The 21557-nt window shown below is 39.6% G+C and overlaps 3 protein-coding genes across 4 annotated transcripts in view; 2 read left to right on the top strand and 1 right to left on the bottom strand.

The window, feature by feature from the left end:
- Positions 1–17241, top strand: part of LOC113050723 (inactive rhomboid protein 2) — a 59071-nt gene extending 41830 nt beyond the window's left edge. For both annotated transcript variants that reach the window (XM_026213975.1, XM_026213976.1), the window contains 8 exons: positions 925–1086; positions 1776–1861; positions 1957–2020; positions 2254–2348; positions 2818–2893; positions 3049–3149; positions 3304–3457; positions 14821–17241. In XM_026213975.1, the coding sequence (XP_026069760.1) occupies positions 925–1086; positions 1776–1861; positions 1957–2020; positions 2254–2348; positions 2818–2893; positions 3049–3149; positions 3304–3457; positions 14821–15240 (1158 nt within the window). In that variant the 3' untranslated portion in view covers positions 15241–17241. The remainder of the gene's footprint in view (positions 1–924; positions 1087–1775; positions 1862–1956; positions 2021–2253; positions 2349–2817; positions 2894–3048; positions 3150–3303; positions 3458–14820) is intronic.
- Positions 8616–11209, top strand: LOC113050724 (uncharacterized). Its single transcript, XM_026213977.1, has 2 exons — positions 8616–9836; positions 9870–11209. Exons 1-2 carry the CDS (start codon positions 9333–9335, stop codon positions 10305–10307), a joined length of 942 nt encoding a protein of 313 aa, XP_026069762.1. The 5' UTR covers positions 8616–9332; the 3' UTR covers positions 10308–11209.
- On the bottom strand, positions 16614–18602 carry aanat1 (arylalkylamine N-acetyltransferase 1). The gene is made up of 3 exons (XM_026213978.1): positions 18334–18602; positions 17959–18113; positions 16614–17822 (listed from the first exon to the last, which is right to left on the bottom strand). Exons 1-3 carry the CDS (start codon positions 18485–18487, stop codon positions 17517–17519), a joined length of 615 nt encoding a protein of 204 aa, XP_026069763.1. The 5' UTR covers positions 18488–18602; the 3' UTR covers positions 16614–17516.
- Between the last annotated feature and the right edge of the window lie 2955 nt (positions 18603–21557).

Below are 21557 nucleotides of genomic sequence, written 5' to 3'. Positions count from 1 at the left end.
ACCATGGGTGCAGCAGGTGCAGTGATATTACGCAGTGCCTGAAAATAGTCCCCAGCTAGGTAACTTCCAACAGAAGGCATGCTTCCTGTGTAAGCAGGTGGTCACGTCGGTTATGTTAGTAAGTTAGCCCCTTTTTCAGGCACTGTGTGATGTCCTTTAAATGTACAAAATCCCTTCATACAAATATCCCTGAAAGTTTTTTTCATAGAGGGAAAAAAGCTAAATGTCTAGTTCCAACATTATTTATTCTTGAGACATTCTCCTTTAAATACAATGTTTTTTGAGGTAGCAGCTGTATACAAAGTGAGTGACATTTGGTTTTCAACCACTGAAAATGGGTAAAATTCAATAAATTGGGCATTGAGTCACATTGGGCTCCAGACTGTTTGTTATTCAGATCTTCCTCTTGAAGAGAAAAAGTTTCAGCTGAATGCAGTGACCCCACATTTGTTTTTTTGACCACTGAAAATGTGTATGATTTAACAATTTACTCCTGGAGCCATATATAAATCACTGGCACTGAACCATATAGGACCTTAAAATAAAACCTTAAAACCTTGAAATCTTAAAGGATATTAAGATATCTTTAATACTTCTTGAGTTACAGGCATGCAAACTTTGGAGAAAAACTTGACGAATCTGATATAGAATACATATATAAAACATAGAATCTGATGCTCATCTGATAGAGACATAAAACAGAGAATCTGATACTCAGATTCTGTGGAAGAAATTTTTTTGCCTCTCTTGTAATAGAAAGAATAACTTATATTAATATGGGAACAATGTCTATGGTTGTTAGGGTGAAACAATCAGCTGTTCTACTGTTGTTACACTAGTATTTCTGACAAAACTTTAATTGCACTCTTTGCGGCATCTGTGTATAAACCTCTGTTCACTGCTGCTGTGTTATTTGTTCCATAGGAGGATCTGATCCACTTGGGAGCAAAATTTTCTCCATGCCTCAGACGAGACAGTCAAATAGCGAAGCTAGCAGAGCAAGCCAAAGATCTAGAAAGAGAGTCTGGCTGCTGTGTACAGAATGATGGTTCTGGATGTGTACAGACCCAGAGTGATGACTGTTCGGTAATATAACACACACACACACACACACACACACACACACACACACATATATATATATATATATATGTATGTGTGTGTGTAACAATAAAAAACAATCTTAAACCTGTGACAACTGCCCAACCCCCAACCCCACCGACTTAGCCTGGTTTCTCCTAAGGTTTTATCTCAATTTCTCTCATCTATAGAGTTTTGGTTCCTTGCCACTCTTGCTTAGTTGGGGACGTTTGACTGATTGCACAGACACTATTAGAAGAGTGCTGAACCGGATGATGACATCAGTGAATCATCAGTAAACCGACTTTAGCTGAAAGATGACTATTGTCCTCTTGCATTATTGACTAACTATTTTCCTGTTTGACACTGTAAAGCTGCTTTGACACAATCAGTACTGTATGAAGAGCTATACAAATAAAGGTGACTTGACTGTGTCACATACATGCACCTAAACACTCCACATGTACACCTGCACATAATCTTACTTTATGTATACACAAACAAAAAAGGAGTTGTGTATCTATTAGTCATACATTTCAAACAAAGCTCTTGTCTACCACCTTGAGGAATCAAACTGAACATTGCTTTTAATTACTTTAATTCATTATGACCTGAAAGTATAAAGATGTCTTGATTTATTTCTTTAAGATAATTAAATGACTGCTAAATACATTTTTGTTCTTTTCTGATCCTAGGAGACTTTAGCAACATTTATAAAATGGAACAAAGAGAATAAAGACAACGTGGAATCTTCACGTGCAGTCTGCCATCAGGACCCAAGGTATCTTTCAATGAAATATCTCTCACTGTGCGAAGAAATGTTTGATAATTTTTTTTAAAACATTGTTTTGTTTTTGCAATCCATGTCGGGAGTAGGACTTGTGAAGAGCCAGCCTCATCAGGACCACATGTTTGGTCTGATAACATCACAGAGTGGCCAGTGAGAAAACTTACCTTAATTTAAGTCTCTAAATGTCTTAAAATTGTATTATTGTTATTATTATTATGTTTGCCAATTCAGAGAATGAAGACAAACAATAAATAAAGTGAATAGAATTATTACCTTAATGCTTAAGTTTTAAAATTATATTAATAACTACAGTATTATCTTTTTGATATCGATATATATGGACTTTTATGCCTTTATTATTGTTCCTCACACCACTATTGCAGATTTGTACATACCCTAAAACATGGAACCACACCGGATACAAACACATGGACTGCACACTAAAGGGCAGGCCGTGCTGTATTGGAACAAAAGGAAGGTAAGGAAAATTACAAAAAATTAAAAACAAGGTTTAAATGTTGGCTTTTTGCATTAAACCTGTAAACACCATATGCTGACTTTCAAAAGCTAGTTCCACCATCTAGTTCCATTCAGAGTAATTGGCTTTAAATAAATAATTCCCTCAAAAGTGAAATAACAAAAGGGTTTGTGCCATGAACTGACTTAAATTTATTTTCACTTAAAATCTTGTCATCCACCATAACTATCAACACATTTCAATACATGTGAACACATTAAATTTGAGAGCTGCGGTAGATGGGAAAGGTTTTAGAGAATATAAAGAATAAACTTGAATGTGAGAGAATTACAGAATTTCGTTTTTTTCTGGGGGGGGCGGGGGTAGCATTTAAACAGAGTTGCATTCGGTTACTCTTGATCGGACAGATTTATTTTTTCAACTATGTTTTTATGCAGTTTAACGGTTCTATTTTCATTTGTTTATAAAGATGTGAGATTACAACTTGGGAGTATTGCCACTTCATGCGTGGATATTTCCATGAGGAGGCCACACTGTGTTCACAGGTATCCATTCACATTGAAAGCATATATTTTCAGGTCAGCCATCAAGGTCCAGACAATAGTGCACTGTTTTTTGCATATAGACTTCATTGGACAGAATTAATAGTAAAAGTTTGAGGAAGGACATTTTTATTTTTCAAACATCTGTATCCTCACAGGTTCACTGCCTGAATGATGTGTGTGGCTTGTTGCCATTCCTGAACCCCAATGTCCCAGATCAATTCTATAGACTGTGGCTCTCCCTTTTTCTTCATGCTGGGTAAGGTTTAGATCTTTATCAATACACTCTTCCTCAATTTCTGATCTCTGTACATGAAAGGCGAGGACGACTGAGACTATTAATAGATATGACAATTAACATTAAAATGTTATTGACAATTTCTTTGACCCATGCCCATGTGATTGCTTTTCAGTTTACTGCATTGTCTGGTGTCTGTGATCTTCCAAATGACTGTACTCAGAGACCTAGAGAAACTAGCTGGCTGGTTACGCATTTCCATCATCTACATTGTCAGTGGTATTACAGGAAACCTTGCCAGTGCCCTCTTCCTACCATACAGAGCAGAGGTATGGCATAAGTCTACTGCACAGTTTAAACTTAAGCTAAAAGTTTGAATTGCATTGAAATGATCCCATGCCAACACATATTTCCCATTTAGTAATGTTCCAGATTTAATACGATTTAAGTTAAAAAAATATCTCTGGCATTTCTACTTGTCTGATGCTTGGTTTAAAAAAAGGTATACATTTGACACAACTGACACACTTTCAATAAAGGTCTTTGTAATACTATAATATAAATATTTCTACTTCTACGCTCTGTGACATGCATTACCCCGTAGATTTCCCTTTCATAACGCATTATTAAAATGTTTTTGTTTTTTTGTTTTTACCAATTGATGGATGAGTCGAAACATAATGTCTATGGCAGTTGCCAGCTGAACTTGTATTGTACCCAGAACAACCCTTCACTTTCAGGATATGCTTGTGAATGTTAATAATCATCCTTTAACATCACAAACATACACTTTATAGTGTAATTTAATATAAACTCCAAAGAGAAGTGAAGGAGTTACCTCATATTTAAAGTTACTTATTCTTAAATTTCTTGAATTGTTGTCAACTGTTTCTTAATTTGTTTCTGTTATCTGCAAAACATTATCTACTTATGGGAAGATTAGGCTGTTTATTTTATTTACTGTAAGGTAGTTAGTTATTTATTGTTGGGGAAAAAGAGAAATGGCCAAATGAGAAAGTGAGAGAGAGCGAGAAAGCGAGGCAGGAAAAGAAGAGGACAGAGGAATGTGCCCCCAATTAAATCTGCCAAGTACAGAAGCTTAATTCATTTAACCGAGAAGCTGTTTGGGATTACTGGGTGAAATAAATAACTCTGTCTGGAGGGTAAAAGGTTCCCCCAGTGGCCTATCTCTCTCAGCTTTCCTCTGTTACTGCCTTTTCTCTGCCTTTAATTGTTACTTTTTGTCCTTATCTGGTAGACATTTACCCGATTTGTACAACATCAGATGTAACCAAAAGCCACTTTTATTACCCTTATTCAACCTCCTGTTACCTCAGCTCCCCTCCACAAATCTGTTAAAACTCAAACAAACCTGTTTAATCCAGTTTATAGCAAAGGCATTCTGAAATACAAACCAGCAATCATAACTTATGCATTCCACAAATTCACTTCTAATATCACATTAATTAGTTGTATCTTGATTGCTTTGTTTCAGTAGTCTACATTAAAATTGGAATTGCAGTCCAATCTTTTTCCAATTCAAAGTAATCAGCTTCCATAGATGAAATTCCTGGTAACAGGGAATTCCAGGAACTCCAAATAATTGGAAACATTTGGTGGTTGCTGAATAACATGAATTATCATTCTTTTTTCCAACATAAAGGTTTTAGATTAAAACAAATGTATAATGGGATGTGCACGTTTTAGTTGCTGAAACAATTTCTTTTTCACAATTTGAATGGCAGTTCACATAAATGAAACTGCTTTCTGAAGGAACTATTTGCTGTGGTCACTGCTTGATGTCCCATTTCAATTACACTATTCCATATTTCTCAGTATGGAGAATATAAAAGCAAGAGATTTATTTGAAGTCCAGAAATTCCACGACCCACGATATTCTCAAACATTTCTGTAGAAAATACAGTACAATATAGTCAGTTATGGTTTTTACTAAAAAATTACCAGGAAATAAAGAGGAAAACCCACTCTATATCTTCTGCTGCCACCAACATTGGTGATAATGTAGTTTGCATTGTGAGGCTCAGTCCCTACTGTTTGATTTTTGCAGATTCATTAAGACTTATTAAAGGGACTGTTATACAGTGTCTCCTGACACATTTGTGTGCAAGGCAGTTAACAACAATCTGCCTAAATCACTCTTAAGATCCATCTACATTAAAGTGATGATGGCCCAGAGTTTGGGGATTCATGGTGATGTTTACCTAACATCATAATAGTGATATAGTAATGCATTTTATAGTACTGATACTAGCAGAACTTATGGTTACAGATTGAGTTTTAGCACTGTGTTTGACAGTTTTCTGTCTATTTACCCCACACTTACCAAGACATACTGAACATGCCCAATATACTAAGTTTGTCACCTTCCGTTCTGGCACTGCATGTTCTTTACCTGTATCTGTGTCATGTAGATCTGGTGATCGGCGTGTGTTATCTGCTTATTAGCCCTTGGCTAATCCAGGCTCTTATCTCCATTCTTATGTGCTGACGGAAAGTTGGAATGCACTTCTCTTGTTAGGGATGGATTAGTTATGTTTATGACATACTAAAAAGCACTGCTGAGCTTGCAGAAAAAATAAAAAAGCTCATAGAGGAAGTGAGGTCACTGCAACAATTACCTTTAGCAAGATAATTACTTGTGCAGAATATCATATACTATACATTTCTACAGTATATAGACATCATTTTACACTTTACATAGTGCATAGTAAATTTTGAATCATGGAATTCCTGGATTTCCTACAGCATTTGCAGTATAGTATGCAAGTACGATTTGTGTAATGCTCTATCCGAAAATACAATGCACTCAACTCTTTTCAGTGGTGAGTGAACTGGATACTTCAGCTGAGTTTTTTTGTCTAATTTTTTTCTCATTATCTGATTACCCATTTCGGTTAGTTGCACGGTATCTTTCAACATACTGATTAATTTTCCCTTTCTTGATATAACTTCTTTGTTCCCTTTGAAATTTCAAGCCTGTTCTGACAAATATTAGTAATGATTTGTAAATCACTGTAGTAATTGCCATACTAGATAATATAATATCACAACAATTTTTTTTACTAAATAACTTATTTAGTATAATTAATGTAGTTTGAATGCTTAGCTTGTTTGATAAAAAGTGCTGTAAATAAATAAATAAATAAACATTACACATCTACATAAATGCTCTTTTTAGTCTTCTGACTCAAAAGAATAGAATGTCACTGTTGTGAGCTCGTATGGGTAAGGAAGAGGACAAGGGGTCGGCTGGACTGCTGACGTATATTTATTAACAGAAATTAAACAAACGTTTTCAAACACCATATGGTGACTTCTATTTTGCTGCGTTCACTCGGTGCTTTCGCTTTCCGGCTTCCGGTTTCCGGTCTCGACTCCCGTCAGCAGTCCCACTCTCTCTCCCTTGCTTCCGTCTCCTTTTTAGTGAGGTCAGTCAAGGGGCTGGTGAGGTCCGAATAATTAGGAATAAACCGCCTATAATATCCCGCCAGCCCCAAGAACTGCCTCACCTCCTTTTTGGTCTTGGGACGTGGGCAGGTCGCAATAGCGGCTGTCTTATCAATTTGGGGACGCACCTGTCCATGCCCCAAGTGGAAGCCCAGATACCTTACTTCCACTCGCCCAATCGCACACTTCTTTGGGTTGGCCATGAGGCCCGCTCCTCTCAGCGCCCTCAGAACAGCCCTCAGATGCTGGATATGCCGCTGCCAATCATTACTGAATATAATGATATCATCCAGGTAGGCAGCCGCATATGCCGCATGGGGCCGCAAGATTCTATCCATGAGGCGCTGAAAGGTTGCAGGCGCCCCGAACAAGCCAAAGGGAAGGGTAACAAATTGGTGTAAACCAAACGTCGTTGTGAAAGCTGTTTTTTTCTCTGGATAATGGAGACAAGGGGATCTGCCAATAACCCTTCGTTAAGTCTAATGTCGAATAAAAGCGAGCCGTGCCTAACCGATCAAGCAACTCGTCAACCCGCGGCATTGGATACGCGTCGAACTTCGACACAGTATTCACCTTGCGATAATCCACACAGAACCGGTCTGAGCCGTCCGTTTTCGGAACTAAAACTATCGGGCTCGCCCAGTTACTGTTGTATTCTTCTATTACCCCCATGTCAAGCATAGCGCCTAATTCAGCCTGAACTACTTTTTTCTTGTGCTCAGGTAAGCGATACGGCCGGCTGTGAACTACCACGCCCGGCTCGGTCTCGATATGGTGCTGAATTAGGTTAGTACGGCCCGGTAGGGGCGAAAAGACATCGGCAAAATCTGCCTGTAACTTCGTTAAATCAGTGAGTTGGCACAGCGAGAGGTGATCTCCACCTGGAGCCAGGGCTAGGGATTGTGGTTTGAGATTCGCCTCTGGCCCGAGATCATCCTCCCCCCCCCAATCACCATTGCCAACATCACTGATTCCGCCTCATTCCATTTTTTAAGGAGATTGAGATGGTAAACCTGATTCGCCCCGTTCTTATCGGACCGTATTACCTCATAATCGAGATCCCCGACTTGGCGTGCGACCTCAAACGGCCCCTGCCACTTAGCCAATAATTTAGAGCTCGACGTTGGGAGTAATACAAGTACTTTCTCTCCCGGTGCAAATTTACGTAAGCTAGTTCCCCTGTTATACAGCCGACTCTGGCGGTCCTGGGCTTGTAACAAATTCTCCCTTAATAGCCGCCCCAATGTGTGGAGTTTTGTTCTCAAGTCCAGTACGTATTGAATTTCGTTTTTGCCCTGAGATGGTCCCTCCTCCCAAGTTTCTCTCAGAACGTCCAGCACCCCCCGGGGCTGGCGTCCATAGAGAAGCTCGAAGGGGGAAAACCCCGTGGAGGCTTGTGGGACCTCTCGCACAGCGAATAACAAGGGCTCTAGCCACCTATCCCAATTTTTGGCGTCTTCCTGAACGAACTTACGGATCATGGATTTAAGAGTGCGATTAAATTGTTCGACCAGGCCGTCCGTTTGTGGGTGATAGACGCTCGTTCGAATCGACTTAATGCCCAACAATCCGTATAGTTTGCGTAGCGTACGTGACATAAACGCCGTGCCTTGATCAGTAAGGATTTCTTTCGGAACCCCCACCCGTGAGATAAGACGAAACAGGGCATCCGCAACACTTTTAGCTGAAATGTTGCAGAGGCCACTGCTTCAGGATATCGTGTTGCATAATCAACTATGATTAATGCAAAGCGATGTCCTCGTGTCGATCGCTCAAGTGGCCCGATGAGGTCCATACCAATTCTTTCGAAGGGGGCCTGGATTAATGGGAAGAGGGCGCAACGGCGCTTTTGGGGCGGCCGGTGGGTTCACCAACTGACATTACGGACAAGACTCGCACCACCTGCGCACGTTGTCATGAATGCCCGGCCAGAAGAATCGGGTCATGAGGCGATTTAGTGTGGCTGCCTGTCCCAAATGGCCCGCCATACGATTAGAATGAGCCGCATGGAAAAGCATTTCCCTGCGGCTCTTTGGAACTAACAACTGGGTTGTATTTACTTTTGTCTGAGCATCTTGGGTCACTCGATACAACCGGTCTTTTAAAATGGCAAAATAGGGATAGGAGAGCGGAAGGGCTGGTCGGAGAGGCTGGCCATCGATGGTGCGGACCTGCTGGAACGCATGTTTTAGCGTCTCATCCTGAGACTGCTCCAGGGGAAAGTCATCATGGTCAGAGAGAGTTAGTCTCCCGATTCCACTCGGTTCCCTTGAAGCCGGCCTCAGCGGTCCTGGCTCAGTTTCCCCCACCTGCACCCGCGCGGTCCCCTTCCGTGCCATATTTCCCCAAGAGGCATCCGCACATAACGACCCCAATAAAACTGTAAACGCGGGCCAATTCGTCCCCAAAATTACTGGATGCCGGAGGTGGGGACTAACCGCCACCTCCACACTATGTTTTTGTCCCCGAAATTGAATCAAAATTGGGACGACCGGATATTCCACCACATCCCCGTGTACACACCGCACCTTAACCACGCGGCTTGTATCCAATGCCCCCGGTTGAACCAGGCTTTGATGGATTGAGGTTTGGTTGCATCCTGAATCCACCAAGGCCGGGTATGTACCCCCCTTGATACTCACGGGAATTTGGTACTCGCCAGCCTGACCGGGGTTGGCCCGTGGGTCCGGGTCCCCGCAACGCCAACAGGCCAGCCCAGACCTACCCACCGCCCCAATGGCAGGGAGTGGAGAGGGGAATTGGCGTGGAGAGAGCAGAGAGACGGAAGTACTGTCCCCTCCCGCACCCCCGAGGCCCGCCCCCCTGGGCGGGGCCCTTGTATATGCGAAACGGCCTTGGTCCGTCCCGCTCCGCCCCTGGGGCGGGACACGAGGAGGGCCAGGTGGACGGGACCTAGGGAGAGGGACAGGGCGAGAGAGAGAAGGGGGAGAGAGAGAAGGGGAGAGAGAGTTAGTAGGTGGGGGTGTGCCGACCCCTGGGCACGCCACCATGTGGTCCTCCGCCAGGTGGATGGCCGATTCCAGCGGCGCAGGGCGGTGGCACTGGAACCACTCGGCCGTCTTCTTGGGGAGCCGAGTGATGAACTGCTCCAGCACCACCAGATCGATGACACGCTCCACGTCGCTTCCCTCGGCCAGTAGCCACTTGCGGCAGGAGTCCCGGAGCTGTTGGGCCAACGCGAAGGGTAGGCCGGCCTCGCCCAAGTCCAGGGAGCGGAAGCGTTGCCGGTGTTGTTCGGGCGATCGGCCGACCCGCTGGAGGATGGCCCTCTTCAGATCGTCGAAGACCAGGAGGTTCGCCACTGGCAGTTGTTGTGCGGCCACCTGGGCCTCGCCAGAGAGCAGGGGAATAAGGCGCACCGGCCACTGCTCACGGGGCCACCCACAGGCCTCAGCCGCCTTTTCAAAAAGTTCCAGGAAGGCCTCCGGATCATCCTGGGCCCCCATCTTGTGCAGTGGCAGGTGCATGGCGGGCGGTCTCAGCACGAACCTCCCGATCGAACCAGCCCCGGAACCTCTCGCGGTCCTCCTGCTGGGCCTGGACGATGGCCTGGAACCGTCGCTCCTGGTCGGTCCTCAGATCCAGCAGCGCCTGGTGTTGCTCGCGGTGGAGGACCGCGAGGGACGAAATGATGTCCGCAAGCGGCGTCGGTCCGTCTTCCTTCCCGGGTTTCGGCACCAGTGTTGTTAGCTTGAATGGGTAAGGAAGAGGACAAGGGGTCGGCTGGACTGCTGACGTATATTTATTAACAGAAATTAAACAAACGTTTTCAAACACCATATGGTGACTTCTATTTTGCTGCGTTCACTCGGTGCTTTCGCTTTCCGGCTTCCGGTCTCGACTCCCGTCAGCAGTCCCACTCTCTCTCCCTTGCTTCCGTCTCTCCTGGCGTTTTATACCCTCTCCACGCCAACTACTAGAACAAGAAACAGGTGATAATAATTTCTGCCCAAACCACTCACTTACCGCTCGTCTCCTGATCCTCTCTCCTGCTGCAAACTTCGCTAAACCACGCCCCCCCTGCCACAGTCACGTTTATTGATTTGTTGTGGTGGAGCTGTCCTGTCTACACCTATTCTGCTCAATACTTTACTTTAGAGAAGTGCCTACATCTGATCTGTTTGAACACTCCAGTATAACATTTTCACCGTACAAACCCGAAGTTGCTTAAAGTAGTAATTTAGTTACATTTTCAGTTAACTTCAGTTTAAGTTTATTTGATAGTGTTTTTCACAATACAAATCATTGCAAAGCGACTTTACAGAAAATTACGTTTCTAAAATATATTTAGTAAGAGCTTATCAGTGGTGACTGTCAGTTAATGTACATATGGCAGAAACATGTAGGCAAAGAAGGTACCTCTTAAAGGGATTGGATCAGCTCTCACATGTAGTGTAATCGTATTGACCTTACTCACACTCCTGTCTGATACTGTGACTGAGCTCCTCCCTAAAGTGTGACAGGGACATGGAATCATGCCGTTGGTGTGTGAGCGTGAGAACTGTGGAAGGTGTGGCACTTCTGTATATGTATGTCTGTGTGTGTGTGTGTGTGTGTGTGAGAGAGAGAGAGAGAGAGAGAGAGAGAGAGAGAGAGAGAGAGAGAGAGAGAGAGCATTCCTGTCTCACTCCTCTTCTCCTGCCCTTGCAGAAAGGTAAGACATCTCAGATTAGCCATCTGCCCAAGCAACCCTTTTCAGCCCTGACGTCATTCTAATCGGGTCACAAGTGGCCTCTGCATTGGATTTTCACCACTGCTATTTACCAGTCCTGATAATCCATATTTGTAAACATGGAATAGAATAAGAACAATTATTATATATATGTTTTTGAGCTGTCTAAGAGTTGGCTATAGACCACATTTTTTAACTATAGGACATATCGGGAATTATTTGAAATGTGCTTTGATTAATTTATTTGTCACTGGAGTCCTACGTATTAATTAGTGACATGCTTTCACTATATATATATATATATATATATATATATATATATATATATATATATATATATATATATATATACTGGACCTGAACCCAATCGAGATGGTTTAGGGGTGAGCTGAACCGCAGACTGAAGGCAAAAGGGCCAACAAGTGCTAAGCATCTCTCGGGGAACTCCTTCAAGACTGTTGGAAGACCATTTCAGGTGACTTACCTCTTGAAGCTCATCAAGAGAATGCCAAGAGTGTGCAAAGCAGTAATCAAAGCAAAAGGTGGCTACTTTGAAGAACCTAGAATATGACACATTTTCAGTTGTTTCACACTATTTTGTTTTGTATATAATTCCATGTATAATTCCACATGTGTTGATTCATAGTTTTGATGCCTTGGTGTGAATTTACATTTTAAATAAAGAAAATTTCATTTAAAAAAAATGAAAATAAAGAAAACTCTTTGAATGAGAAGGTGTGTCCAAACTTTTGGTCTGTACTGTATATATACTCACTGGCCACTTTATTTGGTACACCTGTTCAATTGCTTGGTTACACAATTTGCTAATCAGCCAATCACATGGCAGCAACTCAATCCATGTAGGCATTTTGATGTGGTGAAGACGACTTGCTGAAGTTCAAACCAAGCATCAGAATGGGGAAGAAAGGGGATTTAAGTGACTTTGAACATGGAATTGTCATTGGTGCCAGACAGGCTGGACTGAGTATTTCAAAAACTGATCTGATCTACTGGGATTTTCACACACAACCATCTCTTGGGTTTACAGAGAATGGTCAGAAAAAGAGAAAATATCCAGTGAGTGGCAGTTGTGTGGACAAAAATGCCTTGTTGATGTCAGAGATCAGAGGAGAATGGGCAGACTGGTTAGAGATGATAGAAAGGCAACAGTTACTCAAATATCCACTTGTTACAACCAAGGTATGCAGAATACCATCTCTGAACGCACAACATGTCGAACCCTGAAGCTAGGGGTGCTGAGAAGATGCGCAAATGAATGCTGAAAATGAACGTGGATTTGCGCATCTTCGTAGTTAACAATGGTTCTGTGTAATAACAGCTACTCAATGTGAAATCACTCACCTGATGGTATTTACTGCTGATTAGAGAACCGGCTTTACTGACTAGATGCGCATAACGATCGGCCGATCGTGATCGGAGCAGCCCTACCTGAAGCAGATGGGCTACAGCAGCAGATGACCACACCAGGTGCCGATCCTATCAGCTAAGAACAGGATATGGAGGCTATATTTCGCACAGGCTAACCAAAATTGGACAATAGAAGATTGGAAAAACATTGCCTGGTCTGATGAGTCTTGATTTCTGCTGAGACATTCAGATGATAGGGTCAGAATTTGGCATAAAGAACATGAAAGCATGGATTCATCCTGTCTTGTCTCAATGGTTCAGCCTGGAGGTGGTGGTGTAATGGTGTGGGGGATATTTTTTTGGTGGAACGGGAGATTTGGAAGTGCAGCCAACAAATATATATAAATTAAATTTAAGTTAAAAGAAATGCCTATGTAATTTTAGATAAGTGGTCCAATACTGAGACAGTATATAACAATTTGTAGCGGATTAATATTTTAGCATTATTCTCATAATAAAGAGTGGTTGCATCAACTGATAGCTGTAAATGGCTAAATGGATTCATATTTGACCCTGTAGTGGCATGTATTGACGTTACAAAAAAAATAATAATAATAATAATTGCAATTCTGCTTTCAGATTTATACCATTATCCATCTGAATCACTGTTTATGCACCTGCCTGACACTCAGCCCTTTGTTTCTCTTCCCTTTTGCATAATAACAAGGCGTAATTAGTACCCATTGAAAATGTGTACAAAACACATCTTTCAGTTTGCGAGATGACATCAGAGACTGAAGCTATGTTCCAGCATAACAGGAAGTCACCTTAATCGTCTAAACACTGGTCTTTAAAGAGATAATTTAACCAAATATTAACATAGTGTCACCATCTGTTTAATGTTGGTTGGAACCCAATGTTTATTTTAAAAAAAATTTATGGGGGTTGATACATCCTTTCCTTATATACAAGAAATTGAGGCAAAGGACATCAGGACATAATGCTGTTTAAAATGTAAATTAAAAATATAATTTTATGCATTTAGCAGACGCTTTTATCCAAAGCGACTTACAGTGCATTCAGGCTATCAATTTTTACATATCATGTGTTCCCGGGGAATCCAACCCCCAACCTTGCACTTGCTTGCTTGCTAGCGCAGTGCTCTACCATTTGAGCTACAGGAACACTTACCCAGTAACTCTTCTGACCAGTCAAGCCCTTTCTTTCTTTTTGGTCATCATTAAATTGGTTAGTGTCATCCTACCTTTCTGATATCTTGCACAATCATATTACAATAATAAGACTTGTGCAGTTTGCACACAAGTTTTCTAAGATTATATGATTTTGCATGAATAAGGGAAGCCCATACCTCTTCTGTGTTTATAATTTGTTTGCAATATGAATATGACAGTAGACCCATGAAATATTGCAATTTTTCACACTTATGCATGTTTTGTTGTAAATGTTATTTAATACGGTGTTGAGTACACTAAGCTTTCAAATGTATACAAACAAAGAAGTGAACATATGTTGAAGGGAAGATTTTTAGTGAATATTGACTTCAATTTTAGACTTTTCCTCAAAAAAAAAACTATTTATGGTTTTAGAAGCCTTAAAATAACCTGGATATTCCACTAAGCATTTTAGCTGAAATCATAGAGGTTTGTAGTGACATGCTAAGGAGGCTAAATTTTCAATTTTGGTTAAATTATTTAAAATATTTTTTAAAGAAAGTCAAGTCACCTTTATTTATATAGCCCTTAATAAAATAGGGATTGTGTTAAAGCAGCTTTACAGTGTCAAAAAGCAAAATAGTTGGCAATAATGCAAGAGGATAATAACAAACAATTTTTTTTTAATTTAGTTCATTGATGATTCAGTAATGTCATCATCCAATAGTGTCTGTGCAATCAATCAAGCCAACAATATTGCCAGAGATTTTGCATCCCCAACTAAGCAAGCCAAAGGTGACAGTGGCAAGGAACCAAAACTCAATACAGTAGGTGGCAGAAATGGAGAAAGATTTAATTATTCATTAAAATTGTGCCCAATTGAAATGATCAAATGATTACAGCATCCCTAGCATTAAGTGTCTTGAAGGAATGTGCTTTTACCATTTGTGATACTGACATTTTTACTGACAATCTTTTTCTTATACTATAGGTTGGTCCAGCAGGGTCTCAGTTCGGTTTGTTAGCCTGTCTGTTTGTGGAGCTGTTCCAGGCCTGGCAGATGTTGGAAAAGCCATGGATGGCATTCCTGAAGCTTTTAGGCATTGTTCTCTTCCTTTTCTTCTGTGGTCTTCTGCCCTGGATTGACAACATTGCTCACATCTTTGGCTTCCTCAGTGGTCTTCTCCTGTCCTTTACATTTCTTCCATATGTCACGTATGGCACCTTAGACAAGTACCGCAAACGAGCTCTTATTTTGTTTTCACTGCTTGTCTATGTGGGGTTGATGTCTTCACTTATTGTCTGGTTCTACATTTACCCTATAAACTGGCATTGGCTAGAACATCTTACCTGCTTGCCTTTTACCAGCAAGTTCTGTGAACGCTATGACATTGATCATGTGGTACACTAACTTTTTTTTTTGTAGACTAAAGAATTTTCTAAGGACTGCAAGGGACTGAGTAAAACATCAACATTCAGTAAAACAGCAAATCACAGACTAGATTTGAGGTTTAGCATCTCTGTAACCAGTAGAATGTACAATAGTCAGTTTATTCCAAAATCAGTTCTGAACATTTCTGAATAATGTGCAGGTAAACTATGATGTGTTCAACTTAAAATGTCTAACAGCACACGTCCTTCCAGAATTATTGTTTGTGTAAACAATGAGCTTTATACTGTCATATCTGCTTACACTTTTAAATACATGATTTTTAAAAAAAATTCTGTTAACTTCACACTTACAATCTTTGACATATAAAATACCATTCACATAAAGATTAATTTCCTGTTAATTCAGCTTTTTTGTATTTGTCCAAACAACATTTCAGTGAACTACATAAGGTTCTTGTAAAATACAAATCTTTTATAGTCATTCCACTGAACTGGCTATGGATTGTTTTGTTTGTTTGTTTGTTTGTTTAAACTTCAGTGACGTTCAAAAGAATACTTTATTCTCAGGTCACATTTTGTACTTCTATAGACCGCTACAAACCTCTGGCTAGGCTAGTAAAATCTAGTTCCACATTATTGAACTCACTCGTGTAGCTCCCCATACTTATTTTTCTGGATTACAAGCATGTTTCCTCAGACAACTAAAAATGAGATCAAATAGATGTGGCAGTAATTTCCTGAATAGTAGGCTCTGTTAATCATTTCACTTCTCAGTGCATTTCATATGTTTCGTAAGTCATTTGAATATTTAATTATTTTTATCTATCCCTTTTTGTGCTCAGAATAGAGATCCTTGTTTGCACTCAACAGAGGAGTTTGTTTACAACCAGCTATTAATGTTAATAGGTACATTACATGCATGAAATCATGTGTATTCACTTATGGATTTGTGGTCTCCTTTTATAGTAGTATCAGCTAAATTCAGTAAATTCAGCTGTCGTTCTAATTGATATTCAGTGCACAATAGTTTACTGAGAACAGCACTTGTGCCTTAATAGACTATAGGAGTTCTCTTGAATCTGACAATCTGGAATATTTTTGTCATATTTAAATGTGTTGAAGGTGTACAAATACGATTGGAGGTGCACCAAATAAGTTGTGCTTCAAGTAATAATAAAACAAATAAAGTTTGTAAATGTTTTTTTCTTTTTTTTCTTTTGTAAAACGAATGTCTTTATGATGTCTTTCACACTTTGCTTGTTTAATATATTTTTTTTTTTTTTTTATGTGGCTAATTCTCTGTGCCTCTTTTAACAAATAAATAAATTGCCATTCCAGAATCATTACCCTGTGAACGCTACAGATGTTTACACAAAGTTCAGAGAGCAATCATTCTGAAAAATATATTCTTTATTTCTTTTTTATTACAAAATGTACAAAATCTTGATTCACGACTGTGAAGGCATAGGTGGTGGATTTCTGTCTTAACCCTCTCATGTGTTTTTTGATGATTTCTGTTTAGCATACCTCTGCACATCGGACATTAATAAATTGTACTAATGCCTAACCAACACATTAAAAGTTTCTCATGTTTATGGGATTGTATATTAAACATTGGCACTCACAGACATAACAGACAACACTGCATGTTCTCTTGTGGCTGTTTTCATGAGAGATCACAGTGGAAAAGTGTTCAGTTGATGCTATTTTAATGCTTCCACAGATTAGACACACATCTAAAGCAGCCACAAGACACTGAACACAAAAACTACCCTAAAGAAGAACGTTTAACTGTTGAACCACTATTTTATCTTTCCAGCCTTAACCCCCAAACTCACAACACAAGATCTGTCATGAATTAAAAAATGTGCACGATTAATTAAAAATGTAATCTAAAGAAGTGCATACCAAATATAAAACAAAATAAACAATAATAAATATAAACCTAGCCTATTAGATAGCCTGACTTTGAGGCAAAAAAAATAAAATGTTTGACATGATGAATATATATATATATATATATATATAAACAAAAAATGTATATTTAGCCATCTTAGATAAGATAGTGGGATGCAGTTTGCTCTGTCCACCCCCCACCCCACACCCTCACACACACACCTTTTTTTTTTTAATGTGTATCTAATATTTTTTGCTATGCTGACCAAGGCTTACAAAAGTAGACGTAAACAGCACTATAGACCACAAAATATCTATATCTAGACCAAAACCAAAAGCTGCTTCAACACACCCTCTGCTTCTTTAGAAGGTCCAAAGAGCTACATGACAAGTGATCCCTTAACAGCCACTGTTACGGCGCATGAATGCATGTCCCCTTATAGGATAATACATCTCGATGAAGGTAAGTGACCCTACGGAGATTTCAGAAGGACCTTGCCCCTTAAACCCAGACTTCTGGTAGAAAGGCACCAGGAAGTCCTCACACATGAGCACGGCTCGGCGGACATATGGTAGACATCGCAGATACTGCAGGTAACGCCACAGCAAGATAGATCCTTTTCCCTGTTGGCGGAAGGTCCGGTGGACTGCCAGCACATGGATGTGGACCGTAGACCCATGAGGCTTATGAAGGGTTAATGCATCCTATTAAAATGAATAACTGAAATGAGTCATGTACACCAATTATAAGAAATAAAACACATTAAAATATAATAAAACATGAATATCAATTTTTAATCAATCATTTCTGACAATAACGAATAGATGATTTGAAGATTACAGTGGTAAGACGGTCCTGGTCCCAGAGTGATCCAATGATAAAAGCAACAAGCCTCCCCTGTTCAAACCAGCCCAAAGAAAGCTCAGGACAGAGGGTTAGGAAGTGCCGGACCTCATCCAGGTGAAGAGGACATTCTCCAGACACAGATATAAAAGCTGAGAGATAAAATGAGAAAACAGCTTTATAGAAACGTTTTATAATATAGTTTTCTATGGTTAGTAGACTACTTATTCATATTGTAACACATTTGATACAATTTTACATTTAACACTAAAATAAGTCTTTACTGTTTTTCTCTTGGATAAGAAGTTCATACAAATAGCCTAACTACTGAACAAGAAGATTCACAAAATGAAAAAGAATGATTTATCTCACCCTCTCTCTCGATTTCGAATACGCTGATGGCGTCCTCAGCGTTGAGCGAGCGGAACTCGCTGGCGGGGAGCGTGTGCCGGCGCTGGCGGCCGGGGGAGATCGGGGCTCTCATGTGGATGGGCTTCAGGAAAGGCAGCGCGCTAACTACGGACATTTCTGCTGTTATAAATTCTTTTTGGTGAGTTAAAAAAATTAATAAATAATATTCAAATGTCCTTCAGATATGTTTGATTTCCAAGAGCTTTGTCGAAAGTGAATCACGGAGAGACGCACTAAGAGTATTTATACCCTTCCATCTGCTTAAGAACCATAAGTCACCATAAGCCTTAAACCGGCCCCCATTTAATTATTAATCACATTCACTGAAACCGCGTGAGGGTGTTTGATGGTGATATTGTTCTCAAACCATTGGACGAGATCAGCCTTGAGTGGTTCTCAACCTTTTTTTGTTGGGGGACCCATTATCCAGGTGCATTACCGCATCCATTAAATTAAATGTAGTCTAATCGTCTTCACACTCTTAGAAGAGATTGAACCTTTAGAGTTCAAAAAAAGAACCTTTAAGTGCAAAAATGAACTTCTATCAAAAAGATTCAAAGTTGAACTTAAAGGTAGGGGAGAGCAGGGGCGAAAGTACCATTTTTCAGAAAAACTTCATTTTAAAAGATAATGTTGTAGACAGAGATATATTTCTGCTGTGGTCAGTAACTCAGAAGTGTGGTCTAACAATACCAGGTGGTATTTTGTAGAAATGTAGAAAGACTTCAGTATAATTTCACTTTGAACATAAGTTGCACATTGTTACTTTCGACCCCATCGGTTGGGACGAAAGTAACACACAGGTGGGTCAAAAGTAACATAATATAAGCTAGATTTTTTTCTGTTAGTCTTATTTTTCTTAAGTAAACCTGATTGTGACCTTGTTAATAAGTAACTGCAAACACATTTTGTCCTTTATCTTTGCAAAAAAAATTATTAAATTACATTTTCATATTTTCATTTTAAATTTAAGTTTAAGTTTCATCAGATGTCTTAAAACCTGACTGTATTTTTTTATTGTAAATTTCAATGTATTTTTATTAAAAACAAAAATAATACTTTTTGTGGCTGTAGCGGGACAAAAGTAACAACTTTTGTCCCGACAGGAACTCCTGACATTTAAACTCGATTTAATTTTATATAAAAAAAAATTGAAAATGCAAACTTTAGGATTGTGTTAAAGCACTAAATAACCTGTAGATTGATCATTACTGTGACACATGAAATGAGAAAAACAACACGACTAATAAAAAAAATTACTGCTTCAACAATTTACTTTTTGTACTCGAAAACAGTTTTACGGACCTAACTTCGGGAAACAATGAGGAAATCACATGATATTTCTCAGCTCCTTCAAGGATTGCATGCTGAGTATACTGTCATAGCTGGGAATGCAAATGCAGAAAGAGGCTCGGAGAAAATCGCTTTGTTACTTTCGTCCCACGTTACTTTCGACCCCGCTCTCCCCTACTATAATGATCCACTGGTTATTTGGCAGTTATTTTAAGAACCTTTGTTGTGGTAAAAGGTTCATATTAGAACCTATTTAAGGTTCTTTCATGAACCTTTTCTAAGATGTACTGTAAAGACTAGACAGAGTACATTTAGAACACAATTTGCTTAACTGTTACATTAGTAAAATATTAATTTACACACTCAGTATCATTTACTCTTATTCATTTACTAATTGTGATGTCAGATGCAGTTGTGGCAACATTGTTGACACAATGTGTTTTCTCTGTACTCATGACCACTTCACATATCTCTAAATTGCACAATAATCTTTAGTGCACCATGTTGTTGTCATTTTTAGAACACAAATTAAAAATCACAAAAAAACTAAGTTCAGTTGTATGTTCATAAATGAACCAGAAGCTATTCTCTGCTAAATGGAGAGACTGAAGTGACTAGTAAGACAATTCTCAAATAACTATTATGATGAGTTTTGTTCCACCCGCTTAAATGATAAAAGTACTTGCACTTTAAAAACTATTAAGACTGTGTCTGTTCCCCGAATAGTGAGGTCAAAATATAAATATAATGTAGGATCTAAAAAAAATATTATCGTAACCAGAAACATGTAAAGTAGTTACCAAGCAGTTATTGTAAAAGAAATGATCACAGATAATAGTTTTGATGTACTCTGCTTGACCCTGGCTAAAACCAAATGATTATTTTGGTCTACTGTTATAAGCATGAGCCATGTCAGAATGGTCGTGGCGGAGGTGTTGCAACATTATATAGTGATATTCTCAATGTTACCCAGAAAACAGGATACAGGTTTAACTCTTTTGAAATACTTCTGCTAAATGTTACACTGTCAGACATGCAAAAGAAATCTAATGTATCTCTTGCTCTGGCTACTGTGTATAGACCACCAGGGCCGTATACAGAATTCCTAAAAGAATTTGCAGATTTCCTCTCAGACCTTCTAGTTACAGTTGATAAGGCGCTAATCATAGGAGATTTTAATATTCACGTTGATAATACAAATGATACATTAGGACTTGTGTTTACTGACCTAATAAATTCCCTTGGAGTCAAGCAAAATGTCACCGGGCCCACTCATCGTTTTAATCATACACTAGATTTAATTATATCTCATGGAATCGATCTTACTGCTATAGATATTGTACCTCAGAGTGATGATATTACAGACCATTTCCTTGCATTGTGCATGCTGCATCTAACTGATATTAACCATATGTCTCAGCCAGGGATGGACTGGGACTAAAAAACGGCCCTGGACTTTGACTAGGCCCGGCCCAAAGCAATCGGCGCTCGTAAACTCAACAACAACAACAATAACGCCTGGCATGAGTGTCTCAAGACTTTAATTGTGGCTCATGATACCATACCATCCAAATTATAGCAATAGCACTGATGTTGACTAGATGTTGACCTGGAGTGGGTGTCTTTCTCTGCTCTTAGTCTAAGCTCAACCTGAATAAACAACTATGGAATGGATTTTTTTTTAAACAGGTTTTATTCCAAGATGGCAAGGAATAGTTTATATAATATGCTGTTATAACATTATATTTTACAATATATTCCATGCTGTCTTAAAATGAATTTGTTACTTAATAATCTTAATTTATGCAGTTATTAATTAATTAATCTTACTGCACAGATAATAATACCACATCTAAATGAAAATACACCATTACAAATTTTACTTCTGTATT

This window comes from Carassius auratus, chromosome 31 (genome assembly GCF_003368295.1).
Source record: "Carassius auratus strain Wakin chromosome 31, ASM336829v1, whole genome shotgun sequence".
Taxonomy (NCBI): Eukaryota; Metazoa; Chordata; class Actinopteri; order Cypriniformes; family Cyprinidae; genus Carassius; species Carassius auratus.
Note: the sequence above shows the minus strand (reverse complement) of the source record. Positions and strands in the feature narration are given on the sequence as shown.